Genomic DNA, 20,836 nt, shown 5'->3' on the forward strand with positions numbered 1-20,836 from the left:
TAATTTTTAAACTATCTTTTTCTGTAAAACTAATAGATAAAATCCCTTGTTTTGTTGGAATGGGTTCCATTTTTTTCACATTCAACATAATCATAATCATCAGATTTTGTTTGAAAGGCTTTGTTTTGATATTGGCCTGACACATTTCCCTGACTATATTTCAGATTTCAAAGATCATGGCACCCTCTCCAATAGAAACCCCAAGGCTTGCATTTCCTGGTGAATGACTTCTCAAGTCCTTTCTTGGCCATGCTCAGATTCCTTAAACAGATTCCCCAATTCCATCAAACAAAACAGTTCTCATATTCCTAATTGCATCAAGGGTTACCACTTTTCTCATGTTTAAATAGGACAAGCATATATACTCACTCTCAGCATAAAGTATATCTAAATAATGTATTTTCTATTCTAGTGGATTTTTAAAAAAATATTTTGTTGAAGTCTTTGGGAGCCCACCTGGTTTATCTCCTGCTGATAAACATATTAACTCTACTGTTCAAACTGTGTTGGAAAGGGAAAAGATATAAAATCAACACTTCAATTTGTATTTCTTACTTTCAAACACTTTTCTTATCCCCCTTACCCCCCCCCCCCCCACCAAACAATGCTGATTGGCTGTCCTGGCTTCTTCTGGCTCTTTTTTATTCCCATGATGGTGGAGCTTGCAGGGGAGACAAATCAAGAACACACTGGATATCCTGTGTTCCAAACATGTTTCCTCTGGCCACTGAAATCCTCTACTTAGAACATATCATCACCCAGAGCTGCATACAAGGCTACCAACTACTAATTCAGCCCTGGGGAAGGTCACTTTATTCACAAAAAAATGCCTCTTTGCATTTCAAGAAAAAAAAAACTGTAGCACCATGTCAAGTATCAGAGGGTAGCCGTGTTAGTCTGGATCTGTAAAAGCAGCAAAGAATCCTGTGGCACCTTATAGACTAACAGACGTTTTGGAGCATGAGCTTTCGTGGGTGAATACCCACTTCCTCAGATGCATGCATCTGAGGAAGTGGGTATTCACCCACGAAAGCTCATGCTCCAAAACGTCTGTTAGTCTATAAGGTGCCACAGGATTCTTTGCTGCTTTTGTAGCACCATGGTGATCTGTTTTGAAAGAAAATAATCTGGTGTGCACTACCCACTTAAATAGAAATAACAGAGGCACTCGCACCCCCAGCTAAGTTTCCTAAATCTGGCCTTGCTTGCTGTGTGCTAAATTCCTAAATATTAATATTTTTTTTCTAAAGACAGAGCTTCTCTTATGGAGCATAGGTTTTTACTGTCAATGATGTTTCAAGACAGTCTTACAAGAAACAGTGTCTCTTCCTTTTAGAAGTCTGTTCATTTAGAAACTCCTAGAGAAAATAGTGTTATATCTGTTCTTAATATTTCCCCTCCAGTCCTGACATGGTGACATGATGCCTTGCATGATCATCTTACAGTACTGAACGAGAAGGCATAAATATTGTATTGGAGAGTAAAACCCTCCTGGGCTTCCACTCAGGTTCCTTATCCTTCACTGACTGCATCTGCCACTATTCTTCCGTATCCATATACAGATGACACAGAGAGCTAGTGGAGGTGACTTCTTAAAGGAGAATGAAGAGGAAAATAAGAATCACTAGTATCACTGTTATAATTTGGCATTTTCACTTTGAGTCCTTTGATTTTTGGAGGGGTCAAGGAAAGTCATGGGGAAGGTTGGGAACTGAAACTAGTTATTCCCCTCAAATTCTTGCTCATAGTTCAGGCTGAAAGGAAAAAAACAAACCCCCCTCTGCCAAAAATTTTTTTTTGACATCTGCAAAACCAATATAAAGTCCCTTTCTTGGGAGGAGCAGTTAGGTGGATCTTTGTTGTTCCAAGACCCTGATGTTTTCTGTGACAGGTTACTGGAATATACTGTGCTATAACGTCAAAAGCATCGCCAGGAGGAACAGTAAGGTTGCCAAAAGCCAGCTGGATATCCTCGGTGTCTGTGCTGCATTCTCACCGCGGGATGGCTCGGCTGACTCATGTACGGTATCATCTGTTCAAACAGAAAGCATACATTCCAATGAGGTTTTGCATCCTTAATAAGCTCTCTTTCAGCAGTCTGCTGCAAGCAGATTTCAGTACCTTCTGTGAAGTAGGGCAGTGAACCTTGTACTAGCATTGACTTTCATGAGCGTGTAATAACTCATTATGTAACAAACTTGGGGCCAAATCTTGCATTCCTTGCTTATTCCTTTTTCTGGAAAGACTCCCACTCAAGACAGTGGGAGCAAAAATGAGGGCCTTGGTGGTTTTGCCAGGGTAAGGAATGCAGTGTTGCCCCTAAAATAAAACAGTATGGTTCACAATTGCAGGAGGTCTGACTAAATTGGGGTGGGCAAAGTACGGCACATGGGCCGCATGTGGCCCGCCAGCCATTTTAAGCTGGCCCTGAAGCTCCCGCTAGGGAGCAGGGTCTGGAACTTACCCTGCTCCAGTGCTCTGGTGCTCCAACCCGCTCACAGGGTCAGGGGGGTGCTCCATGCAGCTCCTGGAAGCGGTGGCATGGCCCCCCTCTGGTTCCTACCTGTAGGGGAAGCCAGGGAGCTCCGTTCTGTACACTTCCCCCACCCCAAGCACTGCCCCTGCAGGTCTTATTGGCTGGGAACCACAGACAATGGGACATGTAGGGGCAGTGTCCGCGGACGGGGCAGTATGCAGAGCCACCTGGCCCAGGCTCCATGTAGGAGCTGGAGAAGGGACATGCCGCTGCTTCTGGGAGCTGCTTGAGGTAAACGTTGCCTGGAGCATGCACCCCTGAACCTCTCCCTACACCCTAACCCTCTGCCCCAGCCCTGATCCCTCTCCTGCCCTCCAAACCCCTCAATCCCAGCCTGGAGCACCCTCCTGCACCCCAAACCCCTCATCTCCAGCCCCACCCCAGAGCCTACACCCCTAGCTAGAGCCCTCTGTCCCTCGCACCTCACTCCCCCGCCCTAGCCTGGAGCCCCCTCCCGCACCCTGAACTCCTCATTTCTGGCCCCACCCCGGAGCCCCCACCCCCTCACCCCAATTTTGTGAGCCTTCATGACCCACCATACAATTTCTATTTCCAGATGTAGCCCTCAGGCCAAAAAGTTTGCCCACCCCAGGACTGGACTAAATGATCACAATGATTCCTCCTGCTCTTAGAATCTGTGAAAACTTGGGTATCTAACGTTAGCCACCTAAACCCATATTTACACAGCTAAATAAGAGTGCCTGCTTTTCAAAGATGCTTCAGTGGGAGTTGCAAGTGCTTAGCACATTTGAAGATCAGATCCCTTACTTAGCTACCTAAGTATAGATTTAGGAGTCTACCTTTAGACTTCTAAGTTTGGAATGTTGTCTAGGAATCCACTCCATGTGAAAACTTCCAGTACAGTCAACTGGAATTTGGGTGTAATTTCTCCCCTCTCCCCCCGAAGTATGAATACAAGAAAAAATGCTAACAGGTTACAATCAATGATCTGAAAGAGAAAACATGCAAAACTTGATAATTCTTCATAAATAGTTATTTACTATCTATTGTATATAACAGATTACTCATATCTCCTGCTAAATCTAAAACTAATGTAAATCAGCCAGCATCACTGGAAAGAACTGTTGAAAAGTGCATGTATGTTAGTAGTAGAACATAATGGGCAGAACATTTTTTCTGTTTATATGCTTTTAAATTTCTGACAAAATTTCTTATTAACACAAAAAGACACTTTAAAGAAACTGTACACAGATCACATTAAACTATCTTTGATATCCCTGTAGTTGTGGGTAATTTTAGCATTTCCATCCCACAAGTATGTATCTCAGAGGTTAAGTTATTGAACTTGGATATTTTAATTTTCATCTCTCCTAAACTGGGGATAAAAGTGTCAGTCTTGGATGTGAATTTTCTTCCAAACAAATGCATTAAATCAGTGACACTTTTTAAAAAAAATATAAAGTGGTCTAAAAAATGTACCTATAACTTGAGACATTTCTTCTGATCCACCCTAACTAACAGTTTCACAGGAAAATTCACAGCTACTTACAACTTAGTGTAATAAACATCTGCTGCATTTTATACAAGATGTGTCTGCATTTCCATGGTGAGTAATTCCTACGTATACAAATTACGTTGCCAGGATTGTGTACGATGTGAGCTGTGCACCTCTCCTTAGTGACACTGGTGGGGGAAGTAGTGCTAAAAAAGCCACTCTGTTTTGAAAGTGTACCCCTTAATGTTAGTTTAAAAGCAGCTTTAAAGAAAACCCTATTTACATTGTAATGGCCCCCAACATGCAAGTGCCCAGAATATTAAAATATAAAGGAAGTACAATTTTGGGTCTATAGGCTCTTCAGACCCAATCTGAAATCACTGGACTCTGTATAGTAACTTTGACTAGCAATCTATCAAAGGTTTGACTCCAGGACAAATTGCCAATGGAACAGTCTCAAGTTTATCATGACGTGTTTTCAGTTTTGTTTCAAGGTATAGCTATGAAAAGCAGGTACTAAGCATGCAGAGTAACTGATATTCAAAGAAAAAAATTTTTTATATTATTTATGTTACATTATAATGGGACAAACAGTCTTTCATTCAAACGAAAGTCCCACTGAAGTCAATGGTAGGCATGTCAGAGTAATGACTTCAGGACTGGACTGAACTACCTACCGTTTATACATGGGAAAAGCTCCCATTGACTTAAACGGGTTCTGAATCAGGCCCACAGTATCTTTCATCCAGCATCTTTCATTTCAAAGCACCTTACAAATTACAGTACGTAATTGCAACAGATAGTTAAAGACCTTTACTAGTTCCAGATAACTGGGTCAGAAGGGCATATGGCCCAAAAGCAATGTCACAATTTTTACTTCTGATTTACACACTGACATGTTTCATGCTGTTACTTTATGAATGGAAGATTTCTTTAAAAAGTTTTTCATTGAAAAAATACTCTGAAAATTTTTTGTGTAAGAATAGCATCTTCCTAATCATCAGATCTGCTCCCAGTGTATATTCAGAGTCCCTATCTGCTCAATTTAGAGGAAAAGTTTACTCACTACTGTCAAACCAAAACTCCTGGGGGAATGAAATCAATTCTCTTCTATCTCCGGTTTGGCCAATGTACATGGCAGAGGGGCATTGCTGGCACATGACATATATCATATTAGAAGATTTTTTTTTCTCCTGCTGATAGTAACCCACCTTAACTGATTACTCTCGTTAGCTAGTATGGCAACACCCATATTTTCATGTCCTCTGTGTGTGTATATATATCTTCCTACTGTATTTTCCACTGCATGCATCCAATGAAGTGGAGTTTAGCCCACGAAAGCTTATGCTCAAATAAATCTGTTAGTCTCTAAAGTGCCAAAAGTACTCCTGTTCTTTTTGCTGATAGAGACTAACACAGCTACCACTCTGAAACCAATCCCAATAAAAACATTTAACACACTAAACGTGTGTCATTAACAGAAAACATAAGCACTTGGCTTCTGATGGCAGCACTTCTAGGATGGAGGCTCACTCAACTGATTAAGAGAGCTTTAAACTAGGAATTTGGGGGAGATGGTGGGAGATTTCCAGATAATCTCCATGCCGGAATTTAACCTTGAGAGGGAAGAAAACAGAGTAAGAGAGGATACAGCCGTGGACAGAAGAATTGACATAAGGAGGAAGGGTAGTGTAGATACCAGTCTAACAGGTGATGCTGGTGGTAGAATGTCTGTGCCTAACTGGGTAAAGAATGTCAGTGAAGCCAAATGGCAAAAATTAAGATGTCTGTACACTAATGTGAGGAGCCTAGGTAACAAAATGGAGGAACTAGAGCTACTGGTGCAGGAAGTGAAACTGGATATTATAGGGATAACAGAAACATGGTGGGACAGTAGTCATGACTGGAGTACAGGTATTGAAGGTTATGTGTTGTTTAGGAAAGACAGAAATAAAGGCAAAGGTGGTGGAGTAGCATTGCACATCAATGCTGAGGTTAACTGTAAAGAAATAAGAAGTGATGGAATGGACAAGACAGAGTCTGTCTGGGCAAAAATCACACTGGGAAAGAAAGCTACTAGAGCCTCCCCTGAGATAGTGCTTGGGGTGTGCTACAGATCGCCGGGATCTGATTTGGATATGGATAGAGACCTCTTTAATGTTTTTAATGAAGTAAACACTAATGGGAATTGTGTGATCATGGGAGACTTTAACTTCCCAGATACAGACTGGAGGACAAGTGCTAGTAAGAACAATAGGGCTCAGATTTTTCTGGATGTGATAGCTGATGGATTTCTTCACCAAGTAGTTGAAGAACCAACAAGAGAGGATGCCATTTTAGATTTGGTTTTGGTGAGTAGTGAGGACCTCATAGAAGAAATGGTTGTAGGGGACAACCTTGGTTCGAGTGATCATGAGCTAATTCAGTTCAAACTAGATGGAAGGATAAACAAAAAATAGAGCTGGGACTAGGGTTTTTTACTTCAAAAGGGCTAACTTTAAAGAATTAAGGAAATTAGTTAGGGAAGTGGATTGGACTGAAGAACTTGCGGATCTAAAGGCAGAGGAGGCCTGGAATTACTTTAAGTCGAAGCTGCAGAAACTATCAGAAGCCTGCATCCCAAGAAAGGGGGAAAAAACCATAGGCAGGAGTTGCAGACCAAGCTGGATGAGCAAGCATCTCAGAGAGGTGATTAAGAAAAAGCAGAAAGCCTACAAGGAGTGGAAGATGGGCGGGATTAGCAAGGAAAGCTACCTTAGTGAGGTCAGAACATGTAGGGATAAAGTGAGAAAGGCTAAAAGCCATGTAGAGTTGGACCTTGCAAAGGGAATTAAAACCAATAGTAAAAGGTTCTATAGCCATATAAATAAGAAGAAAACAAAGAAAGAAGAAGTGGGACCACTAAACACTGAGGATGGAATGGAGATTAAGGATAACCTAGGCATGGCCCAATATCTAAATAAATACTTTGCCTCAGTCTTTAATGAGGCTAATGAGGAACTTAGGGATAATGGAAGGATGACAAATGGGAATGAGGATATGGAAGTAGATATTACCAAATCTGAGGTAGAAGCCAAACTTGAACAGCTTAATGGGACAAAATCAGAGGGCCCAGATAATCTTCACCCAAGAATATTAAAGGAACTGGCACATGAAATTGCAAGCCCATTAGCAAGAATTTTTAATGACTCGGTAAACTCAGGGGGTGTACCGTATGACTGGAGAATTGCTAACATAGTTCCTATTTTTAAGAAAGGGAAAAAAGATGATCCAAGTAACTATAGGCCTGTGTTTGACATCTGTAGTATGTAAGGTCTTGGAAAAAATTTTGAAGGAGAAAGTAGTTAAGGACAATGAGGTCAACGGTAATTGGGACAAATTACAACATGGTTTTATTAAAGGTAAATCATGCCAAACCAACCTGATCTCCGTCTTTGAGAAGATAACAGATTATTTAGACAAAGGAAATGCAGTAGATCTAATTTACCTCGATTTCAGTAAGGCATTTGACACAGTTCCACGTGGGGAATTATTAGTTAAATTGGAAAAGATGGGGATCAATATGAAAATTGAAAAGTGGATAAGGAACTGGTTAAAGGGGAGACAACAACGGGTCGTACTGAAGGGTGAACTGTCAGGCTGGAAGGAGGTTACTAGCGGAGTTCCTCAGGGATCAGTTTTGGGACCAATCTTATTTAACCTTTTTATTACTGACCTTGGCACAAAAAGCGGGAATGTGCTAATAAAGTTTGCAGATGACACAAAGCTGGGAGGTATTGCTAACACAGAGAAGGACCGGGATATCATACAGGAAGATCTGGATGACTTTGTAAACTGGAGTAATAGTAATAGGATGAAATTTAATAGTGAAAAGTGCAATGTCATGCATTTAGGGATTAATAATAAGAATTTTAGTTATAAACTGGGGACACATCAGTTGGAAGTAACAGAGGAGGAGAAGGACCTTGGAGTATTGGTTGATCACAGGATGACTATGAGCCGCCAATGTGATATGGCCATTAAAAAAGCTAATGCAGTTTTAGGATGCATCAGGCGAGGTATTTCCAGCAAAGATAAGGAGGTGTTAGTACCGTTATATAAGGCACTGGTGAGACCTCATCTGGAATACTGTGTGCAGTTCTGGTCTCCCATGTTTATGAAGGATGAATTCAAACTGGATCAGGTTCAGAGACGGGCTACTAGGATGATCCGAGGAACGGAAAACCTGTCCTATGAAAGGAGACTCAAAGAGCTTGGCTTGTTTAGCCTAACCAAAAGAAGGTTGAGGGGGGGGATATGCTTGCTCTTTATTAATATACCAGAGGGATTAATATTAGGGAGGGAGAGGAATTATTTAAGCTTAGTACCAATGTGGAAACAAGAACAAATGGGTATAAACTGGACACTAGGAAGTTTAGACTCAAAATTAGACGAAGGTTTCTAACCATTAGAGGAGTGAAGTTCTGGAACAGCCTTCCAAGGGAAGTAGTGGGGGCAAAAGACATATCTGGCTTTAAGACTAAGCTTGATAAGTTTATGGAAGGGATGGTATGATCGGATAGTCTAATTTTGGCAATTAATCTTTGATTATCAGCAGGTAAGTATGTCCAGTGGTCTGTGATGGGATGTTATATGGGATGGGATCTCAGTTACTGCAGAGAATTCTTTCCTGAATGCTGGCTGGTGAGTTTTGCCCACATGCTCAGGGTTTAGCTGATCGCCATATTTGGCGTCAGGAAGCAATTTTCTTCCAGGGCAGATTGGTAGAGGCCCTGGAGGTTTTTCGCCTTCCGCTGCAGCGTGGGGCCTGGGTCACGTGCTGGAGGATTCTCTGCAGCTTGAGGTCTTCAAACCACAATTTGAAGACTTCAATAACTCAGACATAGGTTAGGGGTTTGTTATAGAAGTGGATGGGTAGGATTCTGTGGCCTGCTTTGTGCAGGAGGTCAAACTAGATGATCATAATGGTCCCTTCTGACCTAAAAGTCTATGAGTCTATGTGAGATCTTAACACGGTGGAATATAAAGATTTAATTGGTACTCAGCAGGGGTCACCTGCATATCTCATTCAGCACTTCACTACTTGTGAGCAATGCAGCAATCCCAAACTCATGCTGATAAAAACTTTTATCCTACACCATACCACTCCCTATTAAAAGGAGCTCATGGGCAAACCTCTGTGGGGTCAAAGTCAATGGTCCTCTACACAGGCCCAGAAGCCCAACCCAGGCACAACCAGGGCTTAATATACCCACATTGTAGGACCCAGTTCTGCTACCCTTATTTCCATTGATGAGACTACTTGTGAAGTAGAGTGCTACTTAACAGGAGTAAGGGTTGCACGTATCATCAATGAAATTGCAAACTAAGTTCCATTTCCTGGGCCACTTATAATTCCCTGTACAAGCCTCACAGTCATAAAAGTCTGGCCTCAATCACACTTCTGAAACAGCATTACAGGCAACAGGGCTGCCTTGGTGTAAATAAAGGCAGAATTTGTGAGTGGTGATTATACAAATGGCAGCTTGAGTTACAGATCCCATGGTGACTGCAGCACTAGCAATTTGGTTAAAACAAAACAAAACCCAAATCCTTTTTACTTGTAAATGAACAAATCTGGTTTGGAAATCACTGAGACCTAATAGTTGAAGGACCCTATGATGCCATTTTTATAAAGCTGCTTTTCAAAGTAGAACTGCTTTTCTCATGTAACATTAAGGGGTAAAAATTAAAGGGTTTCAAAGTAGAATCTGGGCTTTTTGGGAAGATGATCCGAAGGTCTCTTTGCATTTGTACAGTACAGCACACTTTTTATCTTGGGTTCCTATATTGCTTTCTAAATATTATTATTAATTGCATCTGTGCAGTTAAAACCTTGCACAATCTTAAATACTTAGGGGAAAGGGTTTGGCTTATTTTAACAAAAAGGAAAGTTAAACTAGGAGACTAGGACCTCACTAGGAAAAACTAGAATGTTACTACCATCGTAGAAGATAGGAAATGAAAACAGATCACACTTTAGTACAACTGTCTTAAATATCAATTTTCTAGATACCATCACTTTAAATTATACCCTGGGGGCCTAATTCTGGCCTGAAATGCGCAGCCACAATTTCATTTGAGGGAAGAATTTATTTTAACTTTTCCTTATTGAATTTGATACATTTCATGGCTTTTGACGTTTTTATGGGGTTTTATGGCTACGAACCCAAATTCTGTAATTAAGAAGTAACTTTTCACTTGTCAGTTTCTTGCCATTTCCTGATTATGAACAAACATTGTTTGAAACCAGGAAGGTCATCACATAAGTGCCCAATTTTTACAAGAATGATTTCTAGATAGAATGATTCGTGTCCCTGACCCGCCCCAACCCTTGTGTCCTTTGTTGACAGAATATGGTGGCAGACAATGTGAGAAGACATAAAACAGACAAATGCATTCCAAGGACAGGTAAATTAGTACATAGTACAGACAGCATGCCACAAGATCCACTGTCTTACATCCTAATAATAAAAAAGCATGTCAGCAAATGGTCAGATCCAGGAACGGTTAATTATCAAATGGAGATTAGCTCAAATAATTTTGTGAATATGCAATGCTCTTGGGGGTGGGAGTTTTTTGGCAACTAATGAGTTCTAAATAAAACTTCTTATTAAGCCCATCTTTCTTCCTCGTGGCACCACTCTACTTCATCTCTGTCTGCAGGATGCCCACCATGTGGTTTAGCCTCCCCATTGCCTGATGTCTTCTAATGATTTGCTTCTGTTACTGTGCTAAGGAGGCGCTACAGAGTCAATGGGAGCTGCAGGTGCTCAGCACTTTTGAAAATGTGACCCGCTATCTTTACTGAAAACACTTCTTTGTTATTGGTCTCACCCAGACTAAAGTCTTTGCTTCAAACCATTAACAAAGGGTATATGCATTCATTAGCCAGTATTCACATTTCCTATCAGGAGAAAACACATAGGGCTTCTAGATTCTTAGGTTATGAACAATTAGGGAGATATTCCCCTTGTGGTCTCTTCTAGGAGCTTGCACCCATTTAAATTCTCATTTGTTTAGAGAATCTAGTCGGTTCCCAAAATCAACACATTTTAGAGAGCCCTGAACATCCTCTTGAGTAAAAAATAATGAAAGACAGTGTATGTCCACAGGCATATTATTCAGACTGGTAAATTTCTTAAAGTCTTATTTATTTTGCTGCCTAATAACCTAGTTCAGCTGAAAGTATCAGCAAACATATTCCAGTACAAAATGGAGCAAGGAAAAATAAATTTGTTGCTTCATATCAAAGGAAAGTTCTTTTTTCAAGTAACCTAAAAAAGAAGGTTATTGTACTGTGCTTCCTGAATTATGCATTAAAAATTGTGTCTGTGTAATTTTTTTGTATAGTGAGTTTAATTACCCATTTTCAATTAGTAGTGCATTACTATGTGTGCATGTCTCTATACAATACACATCTAGTCCCTGATTCTCCAGAGCCTTACACACATGCTTAATTTTAATCCCATGTAGTCCCACTGAAGTCAGTGGGGTTAGTCATTTTCTTAAACTGTGCATGATCTGAACCATATATAAACACACACACACACACACACACACTTTCATGGCTGACATTAATTTGACTTATTGCTGACTCTGCACTTGGGTGGGAGGAGAGAAGGAGAATGCTTATATCACCAAATATTTCCTTTCTCTCTGTTTTTAAGGCTACAACACTCGGATCCAAAGAGAGGCCAAAGGTTTTAGAATATATTTGCTCTTGTATGTGGACCACAAGGAGACATGATTACAACTCTCTTGTAAAAACGAGATGGGTAAAATTTATAACACCACTTTGCCTAAGTGTACAATTAAATTATTTAGGAAAACACTAACTTTTATCAGTTACATGCCTGTGTCATGCATTAGTATTAAATAAGCAGTATCCAATTCCTTTAAAATGTGCATACAAATCACATGAAACTAGAGTATTTACCGTTCAGACATTTGCTATCTTTCTAAAACTCTGGACCCATTTAGTAGATAGAGTGGTTTGTCCACATGCTGGGGGTGTGAGATGGAACAGAAAGTAACTTCTGGACACTTCGCTGGAGAGTTTAAATTTGGGCACTGCATTTTATTATCCCATATGCCACAAAAAAGCAACATTTTGTTTCCCATGCATTACATAAGGATACTGGAGGTATGAGGCATACCATAAGCAATATTAGCACTGCTAGAAATGAGCCAAAGCAGAGCAATTATACCATGCAAAGCATGCAGAGAGAAAGAGAGGAAAAAAAGTACTGAAGCACCAGAGGGATAGACGCATTTGTTAAAAGAGATTCTCTAAGCATACTAACCTGCTGGTTCTAATGAATTTTCTACTTTGTCGTTAACATCGAAAACACGATCATGAACACCTATAGTTTTCATACAGCTGTCTATAACAAAAATAGAGATAACAGCCAAATATGTTAGTGAGACACCCTTAAATTCCCCACCTTCCTTTTTTTTTCTATCTTTTCTCTCTATTTTTTAAATATATATATCTTTATATTTTAAAGTCTGCGGCACTTGTCCAAATGCCAGTATAGTCGTCCATTTGTACAACCATTTAAGAAACAACAAGTTAGCAACTGCTAGGTAATTAAAAAAAAAAGCTTTATGAAGAATGATAAGAAAATATGATGAAAACTGAAACACAAATGTTACTATACAGAACAAATACCACACAAGATTTAACAGTTAAAAAAACAAAAAGGTTTATTGCTGTTTACCAGACCAAACAGTCAAGCATGCGCTATAAAGGCACCCTCTAAAGCTTGATCTAAAGAACTTACTTGCTGGCCGCACAAAGACTTTAAGCTTTAGACAGGACCTCCTTCCATTATCTGGGATTGCAGAAGCTGTAAAAGAAGAGAAAGAGAGAAAAAATAGTTATTCTTTATCTTAAAGGCAAATATCCCAGATCTTCTGAGGGGAATATACATATTCCAGGCTCTGCCATACAAAGAAAGGAACAAAAAAGTCAAGTACAATGCATGAAGAGAATTTCAGGCCAGACTATGTTAAACAAAAACCTGTCAGGAATGGTCTATTTATTATTTAGTCCTGCTTTGAGTGCATGGGACTAGACTAGATGACTTACTGAGGTCCTTCCAGTTCGACACTTCTATGATTCTATGACCCTATTTAAAAAAATGAGAGAAACAAAGCACAGGATATTTTTGAAAGTTTCAATTCCCCCACCACCCTCAACCCTTGTTCTCAATAACCTATTTAACATTAATTTGTACTCCAGGTGCTTACCTTGGAAAATGACATACTATTTTTCCCAAACTCACAATTAAATGGATCCTTCTGAGCTTACCAAAGGAAAAGCTAGTCTTGATATTGGTGTGTTTTAGGATTAGTGCCACAAAATGGGGACCAGACCAGCACAAAATGAAATGGTACGGGATGACTTTTAAAAAATAGCTATCAGAAGAAAATTAACATAACCTGACTTTACTAAGGTAACACAGTGCTCATGTTCCTAAAATTTGTTTGCCAGTGATACACAGGATCTACTCAAAACTTCACCCCACATCCTATACAATTAAAATAAAATAGCCACCTCCTACCTGCCATTCAAATTATGTCACTATACAGATAATACCCAAAGAGAAAAATATGAATTTAATAACAGGTCTATAATACTAAATTTCATACTGTGCAAAAGGTAATTTGGGAAATACAATGGTTAGTGTCTACTTGTTTCCCCATGACAAATGCAGCTCCACACATTTCTGTCATTTTAGGGACTGGTGTGTCCTTAAAATGCATGGTGAGTACTGTAAATTACACACCCACAAGAGGAGAATATAGATCCCTCAAGGTAAATTTTCTACTAGTTTCAAATGATCTTTGGCACCTGCATAAATGTTTGCAACTACAAAATTGTAAGCGCACCTGTATCTGTGCATGTAAACTGAGAGTCAAGTCACCTGCATTCAGCATGGAAATCTCCACTCATACAGGACAGTCTTCATGTGGCACTTTTTTATGGCCACAAGTATCAGAGGTCGTAGCTGAAAGCATAGCCCATAATGTTGCAAAGAATTTTTATTTCAATACACAGAATCCACCGTGATTTAAAGAGCTATGTATTGGCTGATAGCAAGTGGTTCTGTGTTCCAGAAAATGGTAACAATTGGGATTTGTCTTGGTTTACAAGAAGATTTTTTTTGAGAGGAAAGTGATTTTGTTCTCTGTCTCTCGCTACTGTCTCGTTTGTTTTTATTAACTGTGTCCTCCTCTGTGTGACAAATAACTAAAATGATTTACCCACACAGACACAAACTCACACACTCTCTGTGAGGTAACAGTGTACTTGAAGCACTCTGAACTAACTTAAAATAACCTCTCCTCAATCCTAGATTCCTTGCTTCCTGGGCTGGCATCAGTGCGAAGAACCAGCAAATTCACCATGCAAACAAAGGAAAGAAATTAAGCAGAACTGGCGCTCTGATTCTGTGCCCGTTGGCAAGTGCAAGAGAGTTTGTCTCCTCTTAATCACAAGACAAAAATATAGAGAAGTGATGCTTTCCCCCTCTCGTGCACAACGACAAGCCGTTAAGAAGTGTTAACAGCTGGCTTTGCTGTAGGCTCTCACTAAATCAAACTCAGAAAAACTCTCTGCTGACATTTACAGTAACTGGAGTGTTATTTAGGGCACGATATTTGCAGTTTGTGGTTCCATCCAGGAAATTATGTCCTTCCTATGGCCCCATGACTGTATACATGCAACTAGTTAATACTTGACTTAGACTACATACATAGTCATGGATTATTTATAGGAAAAAAGTTATATCTATTCCTATATTACTAATATAGATATGGTGATACCATTCTACATACAACCATTTCCACTACTAGCCTAAGCAAAGACCAACACATACTTGATTCACTACTTACAGTTTTATCTTGTGTAGAAAATGATTTTAGAAATGATCCAGCCAGGTACATATACTTACTCAAAGACAGAACGCAGCTTTTACATTTTAAGTCTGGAAACTGTTACTCAGTTTCATAAACAAGATTGCATGGATTATTGTTGTTTAATAGAGCAGTTTGCTAACTGTGATTAAAGTAGTCCTGTGATAAACAGGATTAATATTTTATCTGGGAAAATAGAAAAGTGATGCTTTGAACACACCTCCAGTGTTGACTATAACCTGCAATGCCACAGCTAGAAGCAAAAACCTACAGAGACAATTATTATTTGATGGTCTGCGTTCTTTGGAAGAAAAAAAGAGGTATCCTATCTGATCCTCCTTCCTCAGAAAAGCCTCACAAATGGTAACATGGGTGTGGTAAACAATTTTCTATATCACCAGCTGATTGATATTTCCATGATAAAAGTATGACTACAATGCAACAGTTACATTAAATTCCCCTTCCTAGGAACAGATGCACGCTTTGATGATAGACATGAGGTAAGAGCTTCACTCCTCTCCCCCCTAAGGAGATCATTTATTTTGTATGCTTACTGTAAAACAAATGCATAATACTCCTCATTCCCCATAATGTTTTATTACCTCAAGAGGAAAAACATTCAGTTGAGTTATTGTCCTGCTCTCACATCTGCCTGAACTACTAAGAGTAAGGTGATTAAGGGACACATTGTAATCTTTCTGGACTTCCTGAGAAATTAAGAATCGCCTGCCAAACTGGGCTACTGCAATCAATTTTTATTTCTTCCCTTCCTTCTTTCTTTTCATCTTAAAGAAAACAAAAACAAAAGAAACTCTCAAAAGCCAATGACCAGTTAGTGTACACTTTAGATCCAGATGTATTACTCACAGGATGGACTTAAGGTGACTCCTATTATCTGTTCTCTTTACACAAACTGCGGCAGGCCTGCCAGTATCACTGCATCTTCCAAGACCTGTTTCCTTCTTCTTACTCTGAAATAGTTTGCCTGCTCATCTCATGAAACTCAATCCCAAAGATTTTCAGTATCTATCTTAATCCTTTCATTAGGGCACAGAGTGTGGGCTGAGATGGTAACATGACTGGCTGCCTCTGGATCCTCTCTTTCTGAATGGTGAATATTAGGCACAACACAGACTTTGTATTGACTAGGAAACACTGTCAGAGTTTTTAGGTTGTTCAGTTAACACTTGCTAGCTAAATGTGACCTAAATATAACCTGTTACCCAATGCAAATGCATGGTACCACCCTGAAGTTCAGTGTAACTAGTCAAGTTGTTGCACAGGCTCCCATCCTGCTGTTTAAAAGTAGCTTTATTGAGAGTTTTTAGCTTCACATAACCCTCAGTCCTCAGAGTAGGAGCCGTGTTAGTCTGTAAAAGAACAGGAATACTTGTGGCACCTTAGGGACGAACAAATTTATTTGAGCATAAACTTTCATGGGCTACAGCCCACTTCTTCGGATGCATAGAATGGAACATATAGTGAGGAGATATATCTACACATACAGAGAGCATGAAAAGGTGGGAGTTGTCTTACTAGTCCTCAAGGTGACTTAGAAGTATGCACTGCGAATCACAGCTATAAAGAAACACTGCCAGTGTGACCAAAGTCTACAGCTGAAGAGGAGAAGATGCACAACACATACTGCTGAGATTAAAGTCTAAATACGCGCTTCGTAAATCTTACAAAGAAAACTGCTAATCAGATTTTATGATAACTTTCATGGGTAAGGCAGGAGGAATAGTATTTCAGCTAGGACCCCAATGAATTTAAAATTTCAGAATGCCTCAATACACCCAAGAAGTTAATCTCTGAAGCTCCAGATGGGAAGCTCTAGGCACTGGTAACCAGGATTAACCGTGTTGCACCAGGATTGCTATATTTGGAAGGATCTACTGTTTGACTTCCACACCTAATTGAAGAGAATAGGACAGCCATAGTCCTCAAGGTGCTACTGGACTGACCACTGCCTGGTCTTTGTAAATTTTCCTGGCCATTTTTCCTTTCCAAGGGAAGGTGGAAAAACAGGAGGTAGACCAGGGCAAACTTCAAGGAGACTCTTGTGCTTACTCATGGATGATCGTGAAATAAGCAGAATCTGTGAACTCTGCAAAAGGAGAGAGTCATCTAGCCCCTTTATAGGAGAAACCTATTTCAGTTGGAATCTATCGCATATCTTCAGGAAAAGATGTCATTTGCTAGAACTATTGAAATTAGATATGTTGCTACACAAAGTCTTGTGTCTGGACAGTACCTGGGGAAATACCATTCTCTTTGGCTGCAGAGAATCTAGTTAATCTTTCAGGCCTTACTATAGGTCTTTTCTATTTGTACTATCAGAGAGATGTACAAATAGAGGCCAGTCTCAAGAGCAAGAAGCCTCTGATGCGAGTGGAATCTGTCCTAAGCAATGCTCTCCATTGCACATGGCAAAATTCCTAGGGTGGGAAATGAAGAAAACTGCATTGCACAAGGAAAAGAATCCCTTGGGAAAGGATCTCTGACAAAGAGCAGAAGAAGATATATCTTCTCCTCTCCATGTAGGGTGAGAAAATGGAGAGAGTTTGGTCACTTCAGTAAATGTCAGCAAGAAGAGTTCTGATAGAAAAAATAAAATAAAAAGGAGGAACTCTGCATTGTTACCACCTCCTGTGATTTTATTGCAACTCACATAATATTTGGTGTTTATCTCTCAAGCGGCTACATGATAATCTGTTTTCACTGAAAAAAATAATGTTTTACCTGTCATGGTTGCAGAGAAAAGCTTGAAAATGCAAAGCAAGTGTATCCTAAAGGGCCCAAAGTCAGAAGGCACATAAAAAGTTATTTGTTTTCTTAATTTCTGGATTTCTAAAATAATCTCCTTTTGGGGGTGGGGGGCTAACTCTTGATTTTGAATGCTTGAGGCTGACAATGCTAACTTTTATCTCCTTTCAGCAACATTAGACAGAAATATCCATGGCAGTAGATCCAACATGGAACATGAAATTACAGCCCAGAATGACAGAATGAGTGGGAAAACCTCTTTTGTGTGTATCATTTTGGATGCCATTTTTTATGGTTTATAAGTAAAATTAAGGGAATGAGAAAAGATTCCACGCCCTCAGCATCTAGAGTCAAGCTACAATATACAACACAAATTTCCTGTTTGCTAGCTATACCTGCTTTTTCACCCCCAAAACAATGAAATGTTAGTCTGTTAGTTCCTCTGGCAATGACTGAAATCATTGTCTCCAAAGAAAATAGTTAAAACTACCTATGTGTGAATCTACATACGTAAACACACATGTACACTCCCCCCCCACTTCTATCCCTTTGTGTTCATACTGCCCTAAATAGAAAAAGAACAACTTCCATTTCCCAACTGAGAAATTCAGTCAGATCACACATTACACAATGGATACAATTTAGTGGATACAATCATGTAACAGATATAATACCACAGCTTACATCCTAGCTGACCAACGTAATCTTATCAGAGTTATTTTAGACCTGCAGTAAAGTCACAAAACGACAATAAATAGGAACAGACACCAAAACATCTATTCTAATAGATTTGTGGTTGAATGAGCACATTAAGCTCCCCAAATGCCCCATGTTTGTTGCAGCAAGTCAGAGAACAGTTTTAATTAAAAGCAAAGGGAAAAGTTTTAAGAAAACAGGATTTTGAAACTTTAAAAATAACTCATAGTTACTGCCATAAGATAAACGTATAGCAAGAGCTGGGGCTAAGTTAACTCCTTTCTTTAGGCAAACAGCAGCACTTCAGCAGTTTCTGTTTTGAATTGAGCTGTACACTATTTACAACCATTTAGAAGTTTCTCTACAATTCTACCACCCAAAACTATCTATGGACATTCATGTGTAATCAACAGTATCTTCCGCTTCCCTCACAGTTCATCACTGGCTGTCTAATTATAACATTGCAACTTTTAGAAAAATGCAAGTAAGGGAACAACACCCTGATGTCAAAAAAATTCATGACTGCAGTTTAAATCTGTATGTTGCATTACAAATATATTTAATATTCAATGCACAATCCACCATGGGCCCTATTAGGCAGGCAGAGCAAAAGAATCCTGAAACTGTTCAGTACACAAGCGGAGTATCATATTTCAGTTACCTGCTTTTCAGAACAGGAGGGCAGTGACCCAGAAGTATTCCTTATTTAAATAGAACGACACTCCTCCAACAACCCTGTCATACCATGCTGAGGAGGCACTAGGAACAACAAGATCTCTTACTACTCTGTGAGCTTATATTACAAATCCACTTAGAATATTCCTTGAAGGTAGATAATTATAAGCTGCTGCCTATGAAACACTGCCAGAGACAAGTCTATTTGTTCTCACTACATTGTTTAAAAACTGTTATTTCATCTCTTTTCCCCTGTACCTGAACACTTGTGTTTTGATAATGTGGTCTACCTGGACTATCTTCTTGTAGTGCAAACTTCTGTATAGTTCAATTTAGAATTCCACAGCCCAGTTCATTACAGACATCAGAAGAATAACTGCATATATGTGAAGTAAACCACAGAAACTGAACAGTGCGTCTGACCCATGAATACTTACCGGAAATATCATATCAACCAAGAGGTCTCTCCTTGCTGAGAGACAGAAATCTAAACCTTGAAATGTCTTTTAATGTAATGTAATTTTAAATAGAAGAGCTGTCCATAAGGCAGATGTAGCCACCCAGGCATCACTACGCCCCGTCAAAAGGGTTGTTACCAGTATCTTTTGTAATCACCTTTAAAAGTACCAAGAGAGAACATGCAGCAATTATGCAGAACATGGTAAATATGAAACTCAAGGTTAGGCAATCTTTCTGCTCTCTTAGTACTGTAACTGTTAGATAATCTCTTTGGGGGAAAAGTATGTGTAGCTATGATTTTCCTTTAGCCCTTTCAGGCACAATACCACTCCCATTAGTCAAAACTAATATCCACATAACCCTATATAACCCTCAAATCTTAGTTCCCACAGATAGGAGTATTTAGTTTCCAATACCCTGTATCGCTCTGAAAGCTTTGGCAAGTTTTATTTTTTAAGAATAGTCATCTGCTTTCTTCTTTGTAAAGAAATGAGTATGTGTGGGAGCATTAAAAATGCAGTTTTCCATTATGTTTGCCACAGGCTATATTTCTCAATTTGTGCAAGTCTAAAGAAAAGATAGCCTATTAGTTGTCAGTAGAGCTGAGCCTTTCCCCTGTAGGTTTGCATGTGATTTACCACACAACACAAATATATGTAAATTAGCCAGGTAAATGCAGAATTAGACATTAATATTCCTCTCACAATGCACATTGAAAAAAGTTTCAAATTTGCATAAACAGTACTACTGAAATAGTCTGCTGGAATTTAATGAATCAGTAAAACACCACTTTATGTGTGTGTGCGTGTAAAGTGAGGGCTATGTTGTAAAATGAAGTGATTAAAATAACTAAAACAAGAGACTACTTAAAAGAATTTACAGATTTTTCTTTTCAGGATAAACTTTACAATCTATAAGAAGAAACAGCTATGTTCTCTTCCTAGGGAAATCTCAGCCTCTACCAATCTGTGAGTTGATTCCTTTAAAAATATTTATGCAGATATGCTCTTTGACTCCATTTTCAATGAAAAAGTTAAATGCCAAGTTCTGCAGTGGTCATATAAATCTGATTGCTCTGCTCATGGAAACTTAAAGTTTTGTCCATTTATTGCTTGCTCATTCTTGGTGCCTGATTTATCAAGCATGCATACTGAGTAAATTGCTTTGCTACATAGCTATACATGATGAATAAACTTACTAGCACATTTGATCTCACTTAGCCTACCTTATCTCCACATTAATCATTGGTAGGATCAGGTCACATACAAAAAAGTATAGCACATGCT

General features: G+C 39.3%; 1 protein-coding gene across 2 annotated transcripts in view; it reads right to left on the reverse strand.

Moving 5' to 3' along the window:
* Positions 1–1,096: 1,096 nt before the first annotated feature.
* The window catches only part of EFNA5 (ephrin A5), a 285,432-nt gene continuing 265,692 nt past the window's right edge, over positions 1,097–20,836 (reverse strand). The window contains exons 3-5 of one of the 2 annotated variants that reach the window (XM_050945976.1): positions 12,818–12,883; positions 12,338–12,418; positions 1,097–2,032 (exon numbers count right to left, since the gene is read on the reverse strand). In XM_050945976.1, the coding sequence (XP_050801933.1) occupies positions 1,911–2,032; positions 12,338–12,418; positions 12,818–12,883 (269 nt within the window). In that variant the 3' untranslated portion in view covers positions 1,097–1,910. The remainder of the gene's footprint in view (positions 2,033–12,337; positions 12,419–12,817; positions 12,884–20,836) is intronic. The other variant, XM_050945977.1, reaches the window with a different exon arrangement.

This window comes from Gopherus flavomarginatus, chromosome 3 (genome assembly GCF_025201925.1).
Source record: "Gopherus flavomarginatus isolate rGopFla2 chromosome 3, rGopFla2.mat.asm, whole genome shotgun sequence".
Taxonomy (NCBI): domain Eukaryota; kingdom Metazoa; phylum Chordata; order Testudines; family Testudinidae; genus Gopherus; species Gopherus flavomarginatus.